Source organism: Periplaneta americana, chromosome 13, assembly GCF_040183065.1.
Source record: "Periplaneta americana isolate PAMFEO1 chromosome 13, P.americana_PAMFEO1_priV1, whole genome shotgun sequence".
In the NCBI taxonomy this organism is placed as follows: domain Eukaryota; kingdom Metazoa; phylum Arthropoda; class Insecta; order Blattodea; family Blattidae; genus Periplaneta; species Periplaneta americana.
The window spans coordinates 128,595,571-128,621,085 of NC_091129.1; the positions used below are offsets into that span (position 1 = coordinate 128,595,571).

At 38.0% G+C, this 25,515-nt stretch overlaps 1 protein-coding gene across 2 annotated transcripts in view; it reads left to right on the forward strand.

The window, feature by feature from the left end:
- The window catches only part of LOC138712426 (uncharacterized), a 61,303-nt gene that overhangs the window by 14,239 nt on the left and 21,549 nt on the right, over positions 1-25,515 (forward strand). Inside the window, exons 2-3 of one of the 2 annotated variants that reach the window (XM_069844230.1) lie at positions 13,873-14,286; positions 21,992-22,186. In XM_069844230.1, the coding sequence (XP_069700331.1) occupies positions 13,945-14,286; positions 21,992-22,186 (537 nt within the window). In that variant the 5' untranslated portion in view covers positions 13,873-13,944. The remainder of the gene's footprint in view (positions 1-13,872; positions 14,287-21,991; positions 22,187-25,515) is intronic. The other variant, XM_069844231.1, reaches the window with a different exon arrangement.

Here is a 25,515-nt window from a genome sequence, read left to right on the forward strand (position 1 = left end):
TTCGTACTATCTCATTTAAGTGACTTATGAACATTTTGCAATGAGAAGGCCGGAAATTGGACGTCATAGTAGTATAGTTTAAGGGCGAGGGGAGCCAGTCAAGCATAGAATCGGCAAGTAGAGTGACGATCGCCGCGTCCCCAGCTGCAACAACCCAGTCGCGAAGGGGAGGGTGAAGTTTATGCAAGGCTACTTGTTTTTTATTTCCAATCGAACTGAAGTAAACGCCATAATTTAAAAATTAGAAAGAAATGTCCCTGACCCATTTATTTTAAGGCTTAACCCTACATTTTACGCCATATCCCTTGTCCTCTGAATATACCTTCTTTAACTTTACAGTAGAGATTTTGTTTTTGCGGCAGCAGCGCTATCACAGAAGGAAGGGTGGATGACTGCCTGTTTCTTTAATGAACTTTGCATCAATAGTGAGGTCGCGGGAAGAAAGTGCGTGACAGTTACCACGTGGATCCCCTCACAATGTTGCCGGCTTTACGCATATTGACATAAATCCTACGATTCAAGCAAAGCTGATTTCCATATGCGTACTGTATAAGTTGAAGTATGTACTTTACATATCGTTGTAACGGTTTTTCTTGTAATTTCTTTCGATGTTAAATAATGACAAACTGGCTGACAATCACATTTCGTTAGACAGCATGAATTTGCTTTCTGCTACCCACATTAAAAGTCCTAATTTTTATCTGAACAGATTCAGTATTCCATAATCAACAGTTATGGTATTATTTATTTATTTATTTATTTATTTATTTATTTGCAGTCATTTTTCAAGTATTGCCACGACTTTTACATTTTAGGGTCATGGCATGAGCAGTCTTTTTTTTTTTTAGATATTAATTAATATCAAATTAACGATTAAGACAATGATAACATAATTACTTTCCTTTACAGATGAAATATTATATTCGTATAACTGTTCAATTGCTGACGGAAAGTAACTCTAAATACATAAACAGAAGAAAACAACTTCTGAATTAAGTCAAGGTAATTTAAACATGTGATGAAAAGTTGGCAACGGCGTAAGTTGCCATAGTAACTGACTTGCACTGTTAGTTGCAGGATGAGGTCGTTTCTCTACTATTTTCCCATTGAACATAATTATGAAACTCCTATTAAACGTTACACTATTTTAAATGACAATATTACAAAAACCTTGCACCTTAGTCTCGTACTATCACAAGTAGGCCTAGCATGAATTTACTCCAATATGAATATTGCTCCTTTTTACATGTTTTACATAGGCCTATACGTTTTATTTCCATGCAGTGCATAAATGCGTGTACTCGTTTGTATTGTGTGCGTAAATACAGTTGGGCGTGTTAGTGCGTTTTGGTATAGTACCATATAGGCCTAGTATTTCTGCTTACATTATGTACACATTTGTTACTTATTATAAGGTATCCAGAAACTTAAGACTTTCCTTTAAAAATTCGGTGTTACGAAATATTAGTTGTTCATTGTACGTTCTATATTTTTCGTAAAAATTCGGATCACCGGCGTAGCTCAGGTGGTAATGCGTTTGCCTGATGATTTGTTAGTGCTGTGGCTTGGGTCGATTCCCTTTGTGCCGATTGCCTGGTTTGGTTTTTCCGAGGTTTTCTGCAACTGTAAGGCGAATGTCAGATAAGTCAGGCGATTCCTCGGTCTCATCTCGCCAAATACAATCTCTCTATCAGCAATTCCATCGACACTAAGTAATCTAGTAGTTGATACAACGTTGTTAAATAACCGACTAAATAAATAATAGAAATTCAGTTACGCTATTTTATCTTGCTGATTACCGTTTCTAATTTTTTGCCAACAATACCGACAAGACTGACTTCAACATGTGCAAAGAATGGAGCGTACCAGACTACCCAAAGTCGTAGACAGATGCTTCACTGCATACCACGAGGGAAAATACTTATTGGAAGACCTCACAAGAGATGGTTGGAGACCGTAACGGCCACTAGGCATACTTGGAAGGATGGTGATAATTTTTTTAAATTATTGTTCAAAATACAGTAATAACAGTGACAAACATAAATGACACTCGGGAGGAAATTAAACACAGAATAAATATGGGAAATGCCTGTTATTATTCGGTTGATAAGCTTTTCTTATCTAGTCTTCTGTCAAAAAATCTGAAAGTTAGAATTTATAAAACAGTTATATTACCGGTTGTTCTGTATGGTTGTGAAACTTAGACTCTCACTTTGAGAGAGAAACAGAGATTAAGGGTGTTTGAGAATAAGGTTCTTAGGAAAATATTTGGGGCTAAGAGGGATGAAGTTACAGGAGAATGGAGAAAGTTACACAACGCAGAGCTGCACGCATTGTATACTTCACCTGACATAATTAGGACCATAAAATCCAGACGTTTGAAATGGGCAGGACATGTAGTACGTATGGGCGAATCCAGAAATGCATATAGAGTGTTAGTTGGGAGGCCGGAGGGCAAAAGATCTTTGGCGAGACCGAGACATAGATGGGAAGATAATGTTAAAATGGATTTGAGGGAGGTAGGATATAATGGTAGAGACTGGATTAATCTTGCACAGGATAGGGACCAATGGCGGGCTTATGTGAGGGCGGCAATGAACCTCCGGGTTCCTTAAAAGCCAGTAAGTAAGTAAGTATTGTTCAAAATAATAGAAATTATTTATTCCACACCTGTGGAGTAACGGTCAGCGCGTCTGGCCGCGAAACCAGATGACCCGGGTTCGAATCGCGGTCGGGGCAAGTTACCTGATTGAGGTTTTTTTCCGGGGTTTTCCTTCAACCCATTACGAGAAAATGCTGGGTAACTTTCGGTGCTGGACTCCGGACTCATTTCACCGGCATTATCACCTTCATATCATTCAGACGCTAAATAACCTAGATGTTGATACAGCGTCGTAAAATAACCCAATAAAAATAAATTTATTATGCACTATTTACTTTTTTTCTGGATTGCAGATAATGAATTCTTTATGATGCAAAAAGGACTTCGACATTTTTTACCTAATTCCTAAATTGCTTTAGATGTAGGCAACCGGCATAGCATAGGGGTTAGCGAGATCAACGCGTGTTCCTAGGCTGCGCTCGGGAGTGGATTCGAATCTCGCTTTGTTTGACTGTCTGGTTCAGTGGTAGTCATTACACGGCCCTGAGACATTTTTATTGCGGCTCTTGAACTAATATTACTATCACTACTCTTTTTCTGAGTATTATTATTTAATTTATGTAATAATGTGCAACTGGAGAAAACTTTGGTTACCTTGCATCATTGCTGACGGTTGGTATTCGACATTGACACGCATTTGTTTTCTTTAAAAAACGGTAGTGTCATGTCTCGTACTTATTATGTCTTTATATAATAATGGGTTATATATATATATAAACGTTTTTATCTTAATAGACATTACAATAGCGTTCATTCAAATTTTAATAACGAGTGTCCAAACACTCTCAGTCCTGGATAGAAAAAACTGAAAATGTTAAAAATGTCAATAATATCTGAACAGAAAATAATATATTCCACTGTACATAAAAACGAATTAACAACAAAAGCATTGTACCACGTGACAGAAATTAAATCATTTATGAATGAGACTAATATTAAGAAGTGCCTTCTAGCTGTATGTAACACTTTATTTTGTAAATTTCCAAATTCAAAACAGATCACAGGTGAAATAAAACAACAAATGAACCTTCTTGTAATATCCATTAGTGTTTTAAAGGGATCTATTCGGATTTTACGAAATCGCCAGTATGGTAACAACTTTTAAATTTATTTACATATTCCTTTTTCTGTGTTTTTTACTGTATTGTACTTGTTTCATGTATTTTATGTCATAGATTTCTTTATTTCTTCCTCTAATTTACTCCCCCTGAAAAGATGGACGGAGACCGTAACAGGCCACTAGACCTAATACCTGCAAGGACGATGGTGATATATTCACCTCTGTCTCATACAACTCGCTGGCACGAACAGTAAACACCTCTTTATCAGCTTAAACCTGAGTCACACGGGGATAGTTTACAGGAGTCAAGTGCTTGAAGCCTCTAAACTTGATGCTATATTTGTGATCACACGGAGACATAAACTTGAAACCATGCTTGAAAAAAAAAAGCTCGCGCTGGATGTTGTATTCGTAGTGGTGTTTGAATTCTTCTATTCTGTTATAGTTAATAAGAATCAATAGGTCCACACCTGTGGAGTAACGGTCAGCGCGTCTGGCCGCGAAACCAGGTGGCCCGGGTTCGAATCTCGGTCGGGGCAATTTACCTGGTTGAGGTTTTTTCCGGGGTTTTCCCTCAGCCCAATATGAGCAAATGCTGGGTAACTTTCGGTGCTGGACCCCGGATTCATTTCACCGGCATTATCACCTTCATTTCATTCAGACGCTAAATAACCTAGATGTTGATACAGCGTCGTAAAATAACCCAATAAAATAAAAAAAGAATCAATAGTGAACTGCCATTTTTAGTTTGGTGAAACTGAAGATGCCACCACCACATATTCAAGCATGTGTGCAGCCAATTGGCGCCTTGTTGTATGAATTATAAAATATTCTTGAAAAAAAGGAAAAGAGAACATGGGTTAAGAAATGGATTCGTAGAAGAATTATGCACGGTGCATCTAATACCTTGTTGAAAGAATTAGTTGAAGATCCTGCAGAATACAGGAAACATCTCAGAATGAGTCCTGTTTTAAGGGTTTTTAACTTTTTTCGAACCACTTCTACGTCTGCGTTTTCCAAACCTTGTTCCATGAGTTCGCTGACTAATTTCTGGAATAATAATTCCCGCTTGTTTTTATTGAGGTATTCTTTGTCACGTATATTCCATAGAAATTCATACTTCTCATATACTTCCGAAAACTTTATGATATCGTTGGAATTCCACTTAGGGGCGCTCATTATTAATAATTATTAATTTACTTCGACAATAGGCCTAAAACTACAAACTTTCTACTTGCCAAGTTGCTACAAGTTCGCATTCACACGCGGAAAGTGATGGAGTTGGTCACGTGACGGGAAAGTGGACACAAAAGTTGACTCAAATTCTGCTTGACCGCCAAGTCACAACTTGACTGTCTCGACCATATCACACGGGGAAAGTTGAAGGAAAGTCGACTTGTTCCAAGCACTTGACTCCTGTAAACTATCCCCGTGTGAATTAGCATTTAGTGTTTACTCACAGGTCACAAAGGGCAGAGGGAGAGGGAACGGTGATTCACATTCTTTTCGGACGCAGATTTAACTTGGGCGCGTAGTACGTTACAAGCATACAACAGACATTTTAGCGTGACCACTCAAGTAAAAATTGCGACGGACGTTGCAAGCACGGACATTAGCCATGTGTTTTGTTTCATATGGTTAAGCTATAACGCACGTTAAATCAACGCTCGTATATCCCAGGCGTTAATAATTCAATTAATTTCATTCCGTATCAGCCGTATCTGTGGCTGGTATTCATTCTGGCCAAGTCGTGGTGGAATTTGTGGTGTACAAAACGCAGGTTTTTCTCGTTTCCCTGTATCATTCCACCAACACTCCCCCTTCCGTCTCATTTCATCTATCATCTGCAATAGTAAAAATAGGCAGATTAAAGTCATGGGGAGTATGTATTTCTGATGCTGATATAGGAAGGGCTTGGAGTTTCAGACCTCTGGAGCTTCTCAGACTACTCATGTGCTTATGAGACTTGGCTCTTTCAGGGACTGAGGAGATTCATGCCACCCAGGCCACCTGTGGAACTTCGACAATCCTCGCATATACAGGGTGATTTATGAATAATGACCCGCGCTTTAGGAATCCGTTCTATGGGCCATTCTGAGCATAAAATGTCATATGAACATGGATCTGATTGAGTGCTGCAGAACAACGCTTATAACCGGTTTATATTCGACCGGCGAGGTTGGACATTCGTTCGAATATCCGGCCTTGAAGGGGTTGCGCCTGGCTAGACAGAACCAGACATATAGAGGACAGAATATCAAACGCATTTCACCATACAGGAACTCTGATGACATTTTTGTTACACAAATGGAATAATTGAAGAAAATTTACTTTTCCTAATTAGAAAAAGGGTTAGCTTGAAATTCATAGGAAAATATTTGGGGATAAGAGGGATGAAGTTACAGGAGAATGGAGATAGTTACACAACGCAGATGCACGCATTCTATTCTTCACCTGACATAATTAGGAACATTAAATTCAGACGTTTGAGATGGGCAGGTCATGTAGCACGTATGTGCGAATCCAGAAATACGCATAGAGTGTTAGTTGGGAGGCCGGAGAGAAAAGACCTTTGGGGAGGCCGAGACGTATATGGAAGGATAATATTAAAAATGGATTTGAGGGAAGTGGGATATGATGATAGAGACTGGATTAATCTTGCACAGGATAGGGACCGATGGGGGGCTTATGTGAGAGCAGCAATGAACCCGCGGGTTCCTTAAAAGCCATAAGTAAGTTAGCTTGAAATAGGGTTATAATTGATTGGACATTTTGGTACATTTATCTTCATAACTAATATATAAATCAACTAATGGACATCGGTAACAACAAAGGAAATAAGCGTAATGCATAGATGAAATTGATGTGTAAACAAATACAAGAATAAAATAAATTACAATTACTTGCAAAAGAGAGCAAATATGTACACACTTACTATTGTAACGTTCATACTTTAAACTCAAAATGCATAGGCTACTTCTGAAATAGTAGTTGTTAGTATAGCCTATGTCTTTTAATTATTATAAGTGGAATTATTATTATTTCTCTAATAAATCGTTTTTAGGGAGATAACAGGTTAACAAAAATAAAAGCACTCTCAATTCTAACTGTTGTAGTTTCATGATGCGTGCTTCGATCAATGAGAAGAAAGGAGGAAATATCATTTGAAAGGTACACGATGATAATCGCGTTCTTGCAACGATTCTTGGAACTCCTGGGTGGCTCAATATTATCTGTCGTTCATGATCCAGAGCCGTCCAACCGAGTGAGACTCGGACATTCGTTAAACCGAACATTGGACTACTCCGCGAGACGGAAGCGCTTCGCATATTGTCTATAGCGCCAGGCGTTCAGTAGCAATCTGTCCTATCTTTCGTAACCGGTTATGCAGGACTCTAGTCTGATTATATTGTCAATAGTTAAGGAGTTATAACTGATTGAATCGTACAGAAGTAGTGGTTTTGAGCAAAACTAAGAACTATTTTCTTGAAATACACAAAATTCAAAATACTGTTCCTTCTTCTTCTTCTTCTTCTTCTTCTTCTTCTTCTTCTTCTTCTTCTTCTTCTTCTTCTGCCTGTTAAATATTAAACCTGGTGGCCTGTTACGGTGTCACTTCATCGTTTCAGCGGAAGGCCAAAAAATCTTGTTTCTAAACGGCGGTAATTTAATGCTTAGCGTGGTATCCTTGCTCTAGGCATCCTGAGTACCATATGAGATTTCCATTTCTGTCTATAATTTTTAATTTTCCCTAAAATTGGGTTAGTATTTAATTATTTCAAAATATTCAAATTTTTCTTCTTGTCTAATCAAGTATAGCCAGTGGTTGTTAAAAACTTCAATTCAGTGGTAGTGATTGGGTGTTCATCACATTTACGTATGGTCTAAGGTTCCCTTCCATACAGGAGAATACAGTAGTACTGTATTAATCATAAAATAAACATACCTCAGTTTGAAAGCAGATATTTAAATAACCCTCCTTCCACTTCAATGCACTTGGCCTCACGGATGTGAATGGCGCTTTGAGTTCCGTACCTCGTCACGACTGTTCCTGATAAGCTCAGCTGATATTCACCAAACCTATCTTCCTCCTCACCCCCGTACTTCAAATCACAGCGCAACCTTCCGTTTAGTTTACGTTCCAATGTTTGTATTATGATGAAAGCAACTCCAAAAGCCTGATGCATAGTATGACCACAGTCTAGTACAGACGTCTCCAAAAGCCTACTCGCGAGTAAGCCCCTGAACGGAACCGAAGCCAGTACGTAATGAACGCGCTCCGCCTTACCCATCTCCACCTGTACTTTACTCAATGTTTATGCGCAAACGAAGAGCAGTGGCGGACTGCCATTATCATTATGTTGGTCGGAGTGTTCCACCGTTTCACAATGTCTTCTAATCATGGACGTAGTACATTGAAGGATAAATAGGAAGAGACTTTTTTTTTTTTTTTAGTTAGTGGGGAGAATGTGAAATGCTTAATTTGTTCGAAAATTATTAAGGGTCTGTTAAAATTCAACATGCGACGACAATACTCGACTCTTCACAAAGAATATCATACAATTACAGGCATGTTGGACATGTGAAAATAATTTATTTTGGGGCTGTCTGTATAATTGTTGGTTATACATAATAATCAGTATATTACAATATGTTTACACTCGGTTCCGCTTGACAAGCATATAGTTTTTCGTTTAATTTTGGGTGAAATGCATAGGCCTACAAATATTTTGATAAATATAAAACAAGAAAATACAAACACAAATCACACACGTGTCCTCAGTCTTAAACAAAAAAAGCTTCTTGATAGCTATGTTCTAACTTGGAATATTGGAAAATTAATGAAGCCCTTTACAGAAGCATCATTTGTAAAATCGTGCATACAGGACGTTACTAAAATACTGTGTCCAGAACAAAGTCAAAGTTTAAGAAAATGGAATTGTTTCCAATTACAGTTCAGAGAAGAAATTTCAAGATTGTAAATGTAATTGAATCTGAAGTCAAAACCACAATTAACCAGTTTGTAGCTTACTCACTTGCATTGGACAAAAGCACAGATAGAAATGATAAAGCTCATCTAGCCATTTTCATCCGAGGAGTTAATGAACATTTTACTGTGTCTGCATGTCTTCTAGATGTAATTACAAAATACAACTGGAGAAGATCTTTTTCAGGCACTAAAGACACCGTAGAAGAGGTTGAATTTACAATGGCTTGTGTCAATAGCAACAGACGGGGCTCCAGCTTCATAATATGTCAAAATAATATACAAAAGTATGATATTTCTTATTCTTTTGATGTTATTATTTGTAAACATAAGCAGACCGTTGCCGCGAGCTCCCACTGATCGCTTACATCTGTTGAGGTACGAGTCTCTTCTCCTTCTCTAGCCTTACAGCACACTTTGTTCGGCAGGCAGCATCGAGGGCACGAATGACGATACGCTTTTTGGAGACCTCTGGTCTAGTATATACAGTCACGAAGCTTGAGTTGTGAGGGTGCTAGGAACAATAGACTATGCCGGTCTTATTTCTCATTGTCTGTAATGAGGCGATATTAGCTATCCTAGTGGTTAGCAACTATCTATGGATGCATATTTACTACATATTGAGCTTCGTGACTGTATATACTAGACTGTGGTATGACGTTTGGATTTTTACGAATAACTGTCAAACTAATGATAATCGGACCCATGTTCATATGACATTTTATGCTCAAATGGCCTATAGCACTGATTCCTAAAGCTCGGGTCATTAGTCGTGAATCACTCTATGTAGGGCGCACAATGGACCAAATTGTACCAAAGTGTGCCGACCCAGCCCTTGTAAAGCCAAAGCCAACCATATCAGATATCATCTGGATACAGAACAAAAGCAAACAATTTTATTTGAAGCAGACATTTAAAGAAGATTTTAATAAATTCAAACATGAACATTATAGGCTTATACACTGTTATAATAGGAGCTGTGACGAAGGGAAAGTAGTGAGCTAAATACAAAAATAATTAAAGTAATAAAATAAATTTGATTGGAAATATTCTGAAGCACGTGTTAACTGCATTTTGTGTGGAGTGGGAGTTCAGAAGGGTGGTGCGGGTTAACTTTGGACAGGCGCCAGCCCACTCAAGTTCCGTATGGTGCCGCCCCAAGTCTAGAGTTAATCCATGTAGGCCTACACCTTCTGTTTCTCTCCTTCCTCACTCCATACATGGATGTGAAAGTGCAGCTGAAGTCATTTCAAAACACTTCATCCCAATTGACTTACTATTTCAATTATTGTTGTATTTAGTTCAAACTTTCCCTTAGTAATTAGTTCACAGCATATCTTATCGCTCTGCATAAACCGAAAGTGTGTTAGTATGACGCCATGTGGCGGATTCTTTTTACGCCTCTTTTTTGTCTTTTTTTTTTTTCTTCACTAAGTTTTTTTTAGTTGGTTATTTAACGACGCTGTATCAGCTACGAGGTTATTTAGCGTCGATGAGCTTGATGATAGCGAGATGAGGCCGAGGATTTGCCATAGATTACCTGGCATTCGCCTTATGGTTGGGGAAAACCTCTGAAAAACCCTCGCCCGAGCGCAACTTCAGACCGTCAGGAAAGCGCCTTAACCGACTGAGCCACGCCGGTGACCTTCACTAAGTTTACTTTCCTATTTCAACATTATACTAATACTTATTAAGCATGCTAATTAGTGAAGTGAACCAAATTATGCCCTATTTTCTATACTTAGTATAGAGCTTACTGGTTCCAACACGGTTCCGAATCGATTTTGAACTGTCTGCTCATGCGCAATAGCTCAGTGTGCGTTCCAACTAGACTTGAACTGATTCAGAACCGATTCTGAACTCCCAGTTTCCTGTTCGAACATGCTTCGGAACAAGTGAAATAATTGGTTCTCGGCTAAGAGCAGGAGCTGAGAATTCCGTACTGCTGACGCTTGCGCAGATGGTTTAATCTCAGGTTAAGGTTAAAACGCGGGCAGATTAACATTCAATTAAAAATGGTCGATCATGAGTGATTTGGAAGGTGATATTGGTATGTTTTATTACGAATTAAGCTCGGAAGATGAATATAATTTTAATAAGAAAATAAACTCAGAAGGACGTTAAAGAACAGTTCAAGAAAGTTCCAACAACGTAAAATCTCAAGCTAGTTCTGAGAACTCAACTGGCGCATGCGTCGAAAGATGTTCGGTATTAGTTCGTAACACGTTCTGAATTGCATGTTGGAACAAACCTATTATTATATTCATTATTTTTGTAAGTACTAAATAATAATAATAATAATAATAATAATAATAATAATAATAATAATAATGTGCGAAATTTTGTCACAAAATAGTTAACTTTATTTTGTTATTTGCAAAACATTTACTTTCGTATACATTCATTCATACACAGTCATATTTCAATTGTTATTTTAAAAAAAAACCTTTCATGTTTAATTTCTTCTTCTGCGTCAATTTTCAGTTTTGTGGAGTGCTTGAATGCAAGTATTAGATCGACATCAAGGTTTTCTTTGGTAAAAGATTACCTTTTAGGATTGAAAATCCAATTACGCGTAGAAGAGCTTCTCTCAATTGAGGCAGAAGACAGTGAAACTGTGATTGATAGAACACACTTAATATTGGCATCTTGCTTTAACGTTTCTGCGAGAAGGAGAAAGCAAGAGAGGATTGGAATGTACTTCGACCACAGTCTAGTATATACAGTCACGAAGCTCAATACGTAGTAAATATGCATCCATAGATAGTTGCTAACCACTAGGATCGCTAATATCGCCTCATTACAGACAATGCGAAGTAGTACAGGCACAGTCTATTGTTCCTAGCACCCTCACAACTCAAGCTTCGTGGCTGTATATACTAGTCTATGCTTCGACGTAGCATTGATGTGTATATTAGAGATCTGCATGGGCCGAAATTTTTAGATCCAGCCCAGTCCGAGCTGAACCAAACCCGAACTCGACCCGAAACCCGAGATTAGTTTATAATAATTATGAACCCGAGTCCTACCAGAAAACTAGCAGATAAAGCAGAGGCTAGAGGCCACAGCTGTGAGAGAGATATTCCAGTAGGAGCATGAGAAGAGTAATCTCCCTTGTCTCCCAGGTAAAACAAATAAACAGTGCTTTGTGTCTATAATACAGAGTAGAGACGAGACAAATGCCGTTACGAAATATGTTGTTGTTGTTTGTTGTTTTCTAATGCCAGGCGTTTGACAATAAAGTCATTTGACCTCTTGCACTCCAATATTTTTCAAAGATATTATCATGGCCAGCCACTGAAGCACAGATTTTGAGGTGTTCCGAATCCATTTCTTGGTTTGAGTTGCACAATGGGCAGTTAGGGGACTGATATATTCCAATTCTATGCAGATGTTTGGCCAAACAATCATGGCCTGTTGCCAATCTAAATGCAGCTACAGACGATTTTCGTGGTAAATCGGGAATTAACTGTGGATTTTGATGCAGGGAGTTCCATTTTTTCCCTTAAGATTGTGTTATCAAATTTTGTTTGTTAAAGTCTAAGTATGTAGATTTAATAAATCTTTTCACAGAGTAAAACATAGATTTACTAACAGTTCTGTAAGTAGCAGTGCTGCCCTTCTTTGCTAAAGTATCCGCATTCTCGTTTCCCAGGATTCCACAATGGGAGGGTATCCATTGGAATACAATTCTTTTATTGAGTGATATTAAGTGAGAGAGCATTTTAGTTATTTCTGCTGTTTGAGATGAAGGTGTGTGTTTAGAGACTATTGATAGAATAGCTGCTTTGGAGTTTGACAATATAACTGCATTAATAAATTTATTGATTAAATTGAGTGCCATCAAATTTGATATATTCCATTCATGTAGTTGATTTAGAGCTTTAAGAGCAGAATTTTGAATTTTGTCTCTATGTCTGTAAGATCCGGAAGTCCACAAAACTACAGTAGAACCTCGATTATCCATCACCCTATTAACCGATTAGTGGATTATCCGACTGTCTTTCTCTTGTTTTTTGTTTTGTTTTGTTTCTTTTTTTTTTTCTTTTTTTTTTTTGCAGAAAAATACGAAGTACAATATTTATATTAGTACGTATTTTTTTCTACAGAGGGTCATTACCGGTCTTTACTGTTACAGAGTATGTAATAGGAATGCTACCATTACCAGCAGTAGAAACACTTACTTTTAGGAGGGAGTGTTTTTCATAACTTGTAAAATGGTTACTATCCTTTCAAAGAAATGACTCCAACAACTTTCCCACAATTGAAAACTCGTGCATAATTTAATCACTGTGCAAAATGTCAAAAGAAAACATGTTAGCGGTTTGGGAAAGGAAAAACCGTGGCTTATCTCATATAAGAATATGAGATTGGCAGAAGATATGTGCGCGATTTAGTAAAATGAAACAAGAATAAAGTGCTATGTATTACTGTATTTTACTGTTTTTATGTTTTCCTTACTTATAATCACCATATTATATAGTGTAGTGTGTAGTATGAAGACACCAGTAGTTGAAGTATAGTAGGAGTTTCAAATTACGAAACTGTTGTGCTTTTAATCCATGAAAATATTTTATAGTATGGATTATCCGATATTTTCGATTAACCGTTCAGTCCACCCCCTTCATAACCACGGATAATAGAGGTTCTACTGTATATCATCTGCAAATAGTGCTGTTTTCATGTTTGATTCCTCTAATAGGGAGGGTAAGTCATTTATATAAATATTGAATAAAGTTGTGCTGAGGACAGCGCCCTGAGGTAGACCTCGATATGTTTGTCTGTAACTAGAAAGTGAGTTATTGAATTTAGTGGCAATGAATCTTTAACTAAGGAATTCTGATATCCATCTGAACATATTGCTGGAGATACCTAATTTCTGGAGTTTTAGTAATAATTATTTCTCCAAACAGAGTCATATGCTAACTGAAAGTCAATAAATATTGCCAAGGTATCTTCTTTCTAAATACGAAATATGAAATCGGACTAAATAACTTACAATACCGGTAATCTACTATTCTGGATGGTTACCAGGTGGACATCTAATCGTACATGCATTGAAGTTGCTCATAGCAAGCTAGCTGCAGTAACGTCTGCTCACTAAGTACGTGGTTATTGCATTATCACTGGATTCCCTCCATTGTTTCAACTGCTGTGTTGCAGGTGTGACAGGAGTGCCTAGTATCGACGGGATATGGGTGGGTGGTGGCACGCATAGTGGTGTGGTGGCCTGCCATGCAGTCGGAGCCGGGCCGGTACATCAACTCGGTGTCTGACCTGTACGGCGCGGATGAGATAGAAGTTCTTTTGGAAGAGATACGCGACCTGGAGCCTGCGAGCTGCAGACCAGAGGATATCCAGGACTTTGAGATTGCTGGCAGCCAAACAGGGGTAGCTTCTGCAGGAATCGACTGCGAATCCCCAGCTGTCACGGTCCGGTCCTGGGATTCCCATGCCAACTATCGCCATCAACTGCCTGGATCTTCCCCAACTGCTTCACTGTTTTCTGGAGTGATCCTGTATTGTGACGAGACCCACTTGAAGTCATCCACCGGAGTTGTACGGGTTCTACTAGTGGTAAATAAATTAACCATTTTGACAGAGTATACAAAATACTCATACAAGTCAACCTGACTCTTCAGCTTATCGATAATATTCTATTTATGGAAAACCTCAAACACAGAACTAGAAAACTGAAATGCATTTGTGAAGATAACGAAATTCCTACATGAATGTATATTTATTTATTATATTTTTACGTTATCATTATGCGAAGTATAAAGAAAATATTGTGATGCTGGAAAAAAATGTATATATTTCGAGAGAGTAACGAAAATACGTGTTTTCAGTATCTCTAATAGCGTAAAGGTTACTTTTGGAATATTATCTTCTTGTCCATCAACTTATATCTGGACATACAGTATAACCCCATTAATACGCTCGTCAAGGAACTGTGGCCTTAAAGCTTTATGAACAGGATAGTGCTATAGACGGAAAATAATTTAGACACAACTTCATAGGAAACATATATTTTATTGTGCATTAGTTACAGTGTGAAATGCAAATATAAGCTCATTTCATATGAAAAAATTCTCTAGATACAGATTGAGTCAAACCTAAGTTACTGGCATTCTTACTGAACCAGAATGTTGCTTTTTGGCAGGCAATGCATTGGATTTTCCTTGTCACTAAGCTGGCAACACAATTCTACAGCACTTTGCATAGTCAGTCTCCGTTAATGAGTTGTCTGAATTGTATTTACAAAAATACATATTTTCAGCTATAGTTAGATATACTGTACAACAACGCATGTTCCTCGTTGGAACGTATCTACTGATATGAGTTACATTTATGCTTTGGATGAAGTTTCTTCTTATCGTGATTTAGTTTAGCGCAACAATTGATAAGATGAACCCAATGCTTCATCTGTCAGAAAACAACCTCGTAGCTCAGTATGACTGCTGGTAACTTACATTTTACTACTAGGGTTGGATAAAAAGTAATGGTAACAGTTCGATATTTCTGACATGGCTTTATTCACAGGGGTACAACATTTACGTACCTTCTATATAGTCGCCCCCCTTATTTATTACCTTTTGCCAAATGTTTGAAGGTGTCGTACACCATCAGCACGTCCATCTTTGTTTATGTTCTGTATTGACCGCCCTAAAGCATGGATAAGTTCATCTCTGGTATTGTACCGGGTCCCTCGCAGTGGTTCTTTCACTTTGGTGAAAAGATTGTAATCGCATGGATCATATCGGGTGAGTACGGTGGATGTTCCAGTAGTCCGCGTTTTCCGTCTGCCTTGGAGGTACAGCATGGTGCAGTATTACCCCATCAATGTCATACGCCACAATGAACATCTCCTTCACAGCACTTTGTGTAGGAGGCACTTTCTTTGGACGAGGAGAACCGGGATGCTTCCATTCATTTGATTGGCGTTTCAAGTTTGGTTCATATGGCGAGTCCAGGTTTTGTCCATAGCGACGATTCGTCCAAGAAAGTCGTCACCTTCCCTTTGGTACCGGTGCAACAAGGCCTTCCCGGAACGCTTTAACCCATCGTGCAACTGTGCGATATGGCAACGCTGCATCGCCACATGCTTTGCTCAGTCCCTGAAAACATTCTTGTGCACTATGACCTCGTGCCATTTCAATTTTGATCCAGGAATGTTGCTCTAGTTTTGTAAGGATGGTCTTAGGGCGCTCGCATGATCCCTATGAAAGTGAACGTTCTACACACTGCAGTAGATTGGTGGAGTACTGTCGCCGCTGGCTGCACTAACTCATCTAACAGCCCTTGTTCATGTCCACACAGCTGGCAGCTCTCAAACGCACCATCGTCACGTGACAGCAGTGTTGCCATTACTTTTTATCCAACCTGTGTATCTTTGTGTACACAACATGTCTACAAAGTATTTCACCTTCAATATCAAGAACAGAATCTTAGTGAAGAACATTATGATCAAGTGGGAAGGATTCATATAGAAATACTCATTGCAGAAGTCCTCATCAGTTTTCAGTAGTATCATGAAAAGGTAGAAATATTTGGTGAACTTGTGAATAAGAGCATTAAATTTTCAAAAGCATTCTGGCTTTTTACTAAGAGATATTATAATAAACTAAGTGGATTTGGCTGATTTACTAATCATGTCGGCTTCGTATGCAGAATGCAGAAGTACATAATATAGTGTGAAAGTATAGATGTAATTTCTGACATCCATTTTTATTACATTAGAGCTTCACTTACTGTCGAAATGCTACAAAGTTTATTTCTTTTTGCTGGATCATGTACCTGTACATTTCTCCTGATGGATATATTCGCACATTCTCGAGCATCCAGTAATGCATCCAAGTGTTTCGTAATGTTGTGAGTCATGTGGCTGGGTCCAGACTACGGAGATTCACAATTTTCAAAATATATTATTGAATAGTTGATTCATAGCTATAAGTACTGTCATTGACTGCAACTAGTTGGTAGTGTTATTACTATTTAGTACGAGAAAAATTCGTACCGGCACCAGGAATCGAACCCAGGACCTCTCAGCTCTGTGCGCTGAGCGCTCTTTCCAACTGAGCTATGCCGGGACACGATCCACGGCGCCGGCCGAATCCCTCTTGTAATGCTTTTACGGCCTTACTACCTGCATTTGAGACGATACAAGTCATATATGCAGGAGTGCATATTTAAATGACTTTGTGGCCATATTCAACATCAGTTCGTGATGTATACAGTTGTCATGAACTGATGTTGAATATGGCCACAAAGTCATTTAAATATGCGCTCCTGCATATATGACTTGTATCGTCTCAGATGCAGGTAGTAAGGCCGTAAAAGCATTACGAGAGGGGTTCGGCTGGTGCTGTGGATCGTGTCCCGGCATAGCTCAGTTGGAAAGAGCGCTCAGCGCGCAGAGCTGAGAGGTCCTGGGTTCGATTCCCGATGCCGGTACGAATTTTTCTCGTATTAAATAGTAATAATACATATTGGCTATTTCATAATAGCCGTGTAGTATTCAATGAGGTGGGCAAGACCTCATACAAAATGAATATGTGATGTATAGTTAGTAGTGGCTTAATTTTACGCAGAATGGCTTTGAAAAGTGCTACAAATGTGAAAACAGTAAAGAGATCTAGAAGTGTTACTTATTTAGAAGTTGAATATTATTACCAGTAATAATTTTTCAAGCAGAAAATGGACTTGGGAATGTAACTTGTGCGTGCAAATACGTTGTAGGCTATAATAATCAGAAAAATCAACGAATATACATGGTAGGTATAAATGGGTTAAATTATCATTGCCTGGAACAATTGGAGAATTAAATCTCGTGACTGCAATATGACGAAAATAGAGCATTTATTTTATAATGTGGATAAGTGAACAGCAGGTTAAAGAGAACGAAACTTGCTTCTTCCAGTTAACTTTCTCTGCTGTTCTCGTAATGTTTCAATACATTCATTCGCCTTCCGAAATATTGTTAGTAGAGTGGCTACGTATGTTTTTAATTATTTCATTTCTATTGCTTGCAGTCATATAAATAATTTGTTTGTTTATGAGCTGCTTGTTCCTGGCATTCTGAAGCATTCTGCAGGCTTACAGTTTTTGTAATGTAAGAATTTTGTGTCGAATCCTGGGATAATATTACACATTTCTTTGAGGCTGTATTTGGGTGTGGATTTGAATTCTGTTTGGCCTGATTACCTGGTTGATTCCCCCCTGCACCCCAAAGGTTTCTCAAACTATAAAGTGAATGTCAAGTAATTCAATGGCAAATCCTGGGACCCATCTTGTCAAATACAATCTTGTCACTAATTCCATCGACAAGCACAATAAGCTTTCAGATTGTGGTGTATTTGGAACAAAAAACTCAATCCCTGCTACCAGTATCAACACTAAAACCATCACTGCCATAATTAATAACAGCCACACCATCATTATTAGAAAATTATATACAAGTACCGCTACAACCACGACAACCATTACCGTCAGATGTAAATAATCTTAAAATCCCTTCTCCTTCTTCCCTTCAAGTATTAGAGCCTATGGTCTGTTACGATCTCACAATAGAATTTTCAACCCAGCATTTCATTAGATGATCTAGAAATCTCTTCCTGTTTGGACAATAGTTGAAACGTGACATTTGGAATTCTATTTGTATGCATGTGATGCAGATGATTTATCCATTTGTTCTGATAATGTTATATGTGATGCATTACAGATTCCAATTGTAATTCTTCCATTACATCCTCATTAGATTTATTATTCCATTTGGTATATTCTGGAGTGTACCTCATAAGTTTCGTTTCATTAGCTGTTAATTTGCATTGGTCTTTCTTTCTTAATGTCCATGCCACACAAAGTACTGGGCTCACCAAGTTTTTGTATAGGGGAATTCTATAATGTCTTTGTACTAAGGAAGGTTTCGTAATATTGTTAATTATTCCTATTGTTTTGGTGTATTTAAAAATTTTCTCCGGAATGTCTACCTCAACAAAAAAGGATAATGTGGTCTGATATATGTAAATGAATGTACTCTTTCTAGTATTTTTTAATCCAAACATATTTTGTTAAGCTCAGGGTGTTTTCTGTGGAAGGCCATGCTAATCTTATGATTACACTGCAGAACTTCATGTAATTGCATGTTTTTATTGATTTGGCATATTGAAAAAGCAAAAGTGGATTTTTGCCGATCATGGTTTTTGCGTTCGAATGAAGCCAATTTTATTTTGCGTAAATGCATAATTCAAGGGATTTCCCTTTTAAATGCATATACTAACATCTTTCCTTGCTTTACCCGTTTTATTATTTAATTTGAAAATTTCTCTCTGATAAAAAAAAAGAATAATTTCCAAGAAATATAAAAATTCTGTGAGAAAAGAATCTCTGGAACGAGCTGTCTCATGTGCTTGCTAACTTCTCCATGATAGAGAGCAGCATCACCATGCTGGAAAACGTAACTACTCCCTTAACAGAATCCTTTGCAGTTGTGCAGAAGGTAAATGACTCACTGGAAGCAGTTCCTGGATCACAAAATAAAGCAGTGGCTCCAAAATTTAAGCTTGTGTTAGAGAATAGTCCTGGCTATAAAGAAATGCTCCAAATTGCTGACATTTTCAGAGGAAAATGTGAAACAGTTACTGAAATTCGGAATTTTTATGCTTACCAGTCACGTCATGTGATGTCGAGAGGTCATTCCAGGTATTTAAACTAATTCTGACAGATAAGAGGAGAAGTTTTACAGTAGAGAAACTGGAGAAATCGTTGGCTGTTTACTGTCATAATAATTACGTGAAAGGCAAAAAGTTAAAAAAAAGTTATAAAGTTAGAAATGTACGAATTCAAATACTGTATGTATGTAAAATGAGTAAAAAAATAGTTTTAATACAATGATGGCTTGATAACAATTATTGCGTCAAATTATTTTCATTTACATCATATTAAACCAAGTAAACCTCTAAACTATGTTTTTTACTGCATATATTTCAATTTTGGTGCATACTTCAGTAGTTATTACTGCATAGTTGTATGCATATTTTGAAGTTTTTTAATGCATGAAGTTTCGTGGTCTATTTATAATCATCAGATTAAAAGTATGTAACACTTTGGCAATACCAATACTACTGTATGGATGTGAGATCTGAGCCATTAGAAAAAATGAAGATGGATCCCATATCGCTTCAATAGAGATGAAATTCCTAAGAAAACAGAAAAATCCATATGGCAAGACTATATAACAAACGAAGATATATTATCGGTACTTAAAGTCAAACCTACCCTTGAAAAGTTGCACCAGTACAGGAATAAATGGAAACTTCATGTTGGAAGAATGGCTTGAAATGTTACCAAATTTAATTTTGAGGTATCACCCAACAAGAAAATGGAGACAAGGTCGCCCTGTTTGAAGAATTCTGGATGAACAATGAGACCGGAACAGCTACTAAGCCTGAAAACCATGATTGTTTGATGATCTCATAATCATTAATGTTATTACTATTACTACTACCCCGACCATCACATTACCACCACCTCTGTGACCGCAGTTATTACTGTCACAACCACCATCACTATTGTTAAATCATTACCGTTATCAACCACTGCCACAACTACAACCACCTCCTCCACCAGTATTTAAACCACTACCACTATCACTGCTGCCACAGCAATGACAACTAATATCACTATCAGTGTTATCAACGTTATCACAGGTAACTAGCATAGTCTTGTGGTAACAAATAGAACTCGTGATCTGAGAGAGTCGTGGGTTCAAATCCTGCTGGGGCCGTTTACCTGGTTGGGTATTTTTTTCCTAGATGTTCTCCAATTATAAGGCAAATCCTGGGACTCTTCTTGCCAAAATACCATCTAACAATATTCCAACAATTATACAACACTAACGGTCTTACTAATAAAAACTCTATATACAGACGTTTAACTGTCTTATACTTATACAATGAGTAGCTCGTTTATAAGTCGTGTGTAAATTCCTTACTAATAATCACTACATACATCGTGTATAACTGTTACACAGCTACGTCATAGTTTCGTCATTACTTCATTACGAAAGGTAATAGAATATCTGAGATTCTCTATTGCATCCGTTAGAGCGCTCTAGTGTGCTGTGTTAAGAATCAATAGTATAACTGGCTCTGATCGATTACCACACTATATTTTGGTCAAAGAGTACAAGCTACAGCAATATTATTCTAATTATTCTGTGCTCTTTGGTGTGTTCTTCTGTGGTTACATCATAAAATGACAGTCGATAAGAACAGCTGTTAGAGGGGCAGCCATTTTTTCTCTATATACAACCCTTAAACAAGGGGTTTCGTGTATATAACTACTGGAAAACAATTCCCATTGTATAGTTACAGATTGCTTATACATCCATCGCTTATGCATGGTTTATTAGTAACATTTTCTGTCTCAACGCTGCATAAGTCTCGTATGAAAACTATACACGGTTTATTAGTAAGACCATAGATAACTATGCAGTTGATAAAGTGTCTTAAATAATTTGTTAAAAACCCATCAATCCGAGTACAAGTACCATCAGCACTACCACAACAGTCACCATTGCTGTATTTATCACTAATACCATTAATTGCCTCTTCATAGCCACCACAATAACCTACCTCTACCATCACAACAGCAACCAACATCATTTTCATCACCACATATCATTATTAGCTGCCATGACCATCTTCAGTGCCACTGCCACCACCACCATGAGTAGTATCTTATGTCCATCACTGGAGTATTACCATCGACATCTTAATTGCCATCATCTTCTTCTTCTTCTGCTACTACTACTACTCCTTTTCTCCCTGCGCCATGATATCAAAAGTCCAGTTCCTTACTTTGTGGAAGGTGTTTCTTCTCACACACACATATATCTTGGTAGAAGATACTTTAACTTGCATGTTCTGATAAACTTCTGTCTTCAATCTAACATTCTTCTTTCGTGTGTTTGAAGCCAAACCCATTAAATAATTTATTATATTATTTACCAAATAATCTTATTCAAACACTTACAAGCATTGAGTTTCTAGTTTTAAATATTCTTTCAATGATAATATCTTAATCCTTAATGAGTCTGTCATATTTTTGTTCTATTTTAAGGACAACTGCTGTGCAGAAACTATTGTAAATTTCCATCTGTGATTCAGCCTTTGCAGTAGCATTTGCTACTGTGAATTTCTGCTCGTAATTTTTGCATGCATCTGTGGTGCTCTGTCCTTCACTCATTCTGACTCTCCGTCTTTACCTGATTTCGTTTCAGATCTCATCTGTTGCTTGTCTAGCTTGCCTGTGCTCATCGGGGACAGTGAAGGTGGGACTGTTCATGCTTCCGTTGATCGGCCGCCTACGCCTTATGATGTTTGTGACGGTGTTCAGCCTCCTTGTGACATGTTTGTTCATTTTCCTGGACATATCACACATTGTTTATTTCTTTCCATTTAACTGGGGAAAAGTGGTAAGTGCTACTCTTCTCTGTTTCTAGATGCATGTGATGACTTTACAGTAATCTTCCTTCAGTGGCTTCTTTCTTTCTCATTCATATTGCACAGCTCTAAATCTTACATGTATTACATATAAAGTAATCAGGAAAAAACAGAAAAGAGAAAACAAAATACGAGGCTATTCATAAAGTAACTTCCGTTTATTTTTTACAAACTTGTGAATGACGTTACAGAATTGGGTTGCAATACGTTTGAAAATATACACTTTAATTTATTTTTCCACATAGTTTCCAGTCACATTGAGACACTTGTCGTAGCGTTTGACGAGCTTTGAAATTCCGCAATCGTAGAATTCGGCTGCCTGCGACTGAAGCCAACCTACGACACTGGTTTTCAACTCTTCGTCATCGTCAAAGCGCTTCGAGCCAATCATGTGCATGAAGAGATGGTAATCGCTAGGCGCAAAATGTGATGCTTTTCTCGATCAGATTGTGACAGGAGATGAGACTTGGGTGCGGTATGTGAATGCAGAAACAAAGCTTCAATCAATGCAGTGGGGCCATACTCACTCGCCGAAAAAACCCACAAAGTGTCGCCAAACACTTTCCACGACGAAACTCATGGCAACTGTCTTCTGGGACACAAAAGGAATTTTGCTAGTGGAGTTCTTGGAGAGGAATGCCACAATTAACGCTGAGCGTTACTGTAACACATTAACAAACTTAAAAGGGCCATTCAAAACAAACGTCGTGGCATGTTGAACCCTGGGGTGATTTTCCTGCATGACAACGTCCGGCTGCATACAGCGCTTCATACTGCGACCAAACTGCAAGAGTTCAACTGGAAAGTATTGGATCATCCTCCCTGTAGCCCAGATTTTGCGCCTAACGATTACCATCTCTTCATGCACATGAAGACGTGGCTTGGCTCGAAGCGCTTTGACGATGACGAAGAGTTGAAAACCAGCATCGTAAGTTGGTTTCAGTTGCAGGCGGCTGAATTCTACGATTGCGGAATTTCAAAGCTCGTCAAATGCTACGACAAGTGTCTCACTGTGAATGGAAACTATGTGGAAAAATAAATTAGAGTGTATACTTTCAAACGTATTGTAACCCAATCCTGTAACGTCATTCACAGGTTTGTGAAAAATAAACGGAAGTTACTTCATGAATAGCCCTCGTACAAGCATAAAGTGTACCGTTATAACACAATTATAATTTCTTTACATATTTCAGAGTTCTTAGAATCTTTATATTGGGATATAGAACTCTGTGATCTTTAAGATACAATTCTTAAAGCAAATTTAAAAAATAATAATATCATAATCTGATATTTAATACTAATTTATCTTCCTTTATTATATCGATATTCATTATATGACTCTTTGTTTACAAAATGTTTTTTATTTTGCATTCCGCCATTGGCAGACCCTGTCTGACCAACAATGATAGATCGCTGCTGGATGTAAGATTGAGTGAACTCATATGTAATTGATCCTTCACTATGAATTCAATTTCTGTGACTCCAAGATCTCATTCTCAATAAAAACTAAAACATGAATTATGTTATTGTGTACATGGAAGCTAGGAACCATTACATTAAATGTGATTGTTGCAAGACATTCATGTTGGCATATTTATAATGATATAAAATTATAGTGTTGGTAGTTCCAAATTTTTAAGTTTTCATTAAAGCAATTAAGTCTGTCTTATGCCAAGCACAAGACAGGTGGTGGTAGTAATTAAATGTTGATAAGCACAGGATAAACTCAATATTTCCCACTGTTTTTTCCACTATTGAAGGCATCTAAAAGGAAGTAAGCATGATTGCAAAATTCGTTACACAGTGCCAAAAGTCCTTGACAGAGAATGGAAACAGAACTTATTCCCATTGAAACAACACCACAGTATTGATTCCATCAGTCAACACTATCACTCAAGAATGAATACCATTGATTATTCGATATGTATACATTCCTCATTCTGAGTGTTGAAATCATATGTAATGTATATTATTTGAGATGTTCATGATAATCACTACGATGCGAGGTTTTTGGGTATTGGCCATGTCCTAAATGTGGAGACTCCGACATTTCGGAGCTACATGTTGGCTCTATCATCAGGAAAGTTGGGGAATAGGGAAACCTGTCTGTTATCAAGAGCTATTCTCCATCACATCTTCGCTATGTTTGTATTTACGTCATATAATATTGAATTGTGACTGCAGTCATCGTCACAGAAGTTGAAGTCATGTTGAAGGATCAACAAAACATACCTTGAGTTTCTTTCGACATAGAACTACGACTTTTTTCTCATTAGTTTGGGGGCAGGACTAGCTTGAGAATTGGCCATCACATAAAAGGCAATCATCTCTCGCTCCTATATTCCCCTTGTTCTCCTTGTCTTCCCTTGTACTCTTTGTCCTCCTTGTTTTCCCTTGTTCTCCTTGTCTTTCCCTTGTTTTCCTTGTCTTCCCCTCGTCTCCTTGGCTTTTCCTTTTCTTCCCTTGTTCTCCTTGTTTTCCCTTGTTCTCTGTCTTCTCCTTGTCTTTCCCTTGTTCTCCTTGTCTTTTTCTTATTTTATTTGTCTTCCCGTTGCTCTCCTTGTCTTCCCTTGATCTCGTCTTTCCCTTGTTCTCCTTGTCTTCCTCTTGTTCTCCACGTCTTTCCCTTGTTCTCCTTGTCTTTCCCTTGTTCTCCTTGTCTTCCCCTTGTTCTCCTCGTCTTTCCCTTGTTCTCCTTGTCTTCCCCTTGCTCTCTTTGTCTTCTCCTTGTTCTCATTGTCTTTCCCTTGTTCTCCTTGTCTCCCTCTGTTCTATCTATTTTTTCCTTGTTCTTCCTGTCTTCCCCTTGTTCTCCTTGTCTCCCCCTTGTTCTCCTTGTCTTCCCCTTGTTCTTTCTGTCTTCCCCCTGTTCTCTCTGTCTTTCCTTTGTTCTCTCTGTGTTCCCCTTCTTCTCCCTGCCTTCCCCTTGTTCTCCTTGAATTCCCATTTTTCTTCTTGCATTCCTCTTGCTTTCCTTGTCGACAGGTGATCGCATCCACATGTAGTTATAAATAAACATATGCAGCTTAGTAAAACTTTGCCCCTGTCGATTTGTTTATACTTTTGCCCAGCAGTGATGCATTGTTGCCAACTGAAAGGAATCTGGCAGTGGCAGAACACTGCATAAAAGCATGATATATTTGGAATCATATCCACTATCTGCACTCCATGGAACCTTTTGGCTTGTCATGTCTGCCTTATATTCTTCTGTCAGGAGTTTCTGCAGTAGGCCTATAAGATGTAGAAACATCTGTCCACAAAGCAGGGAACTTTGTGAGTGAGAGGGAGCCTATAAATCATT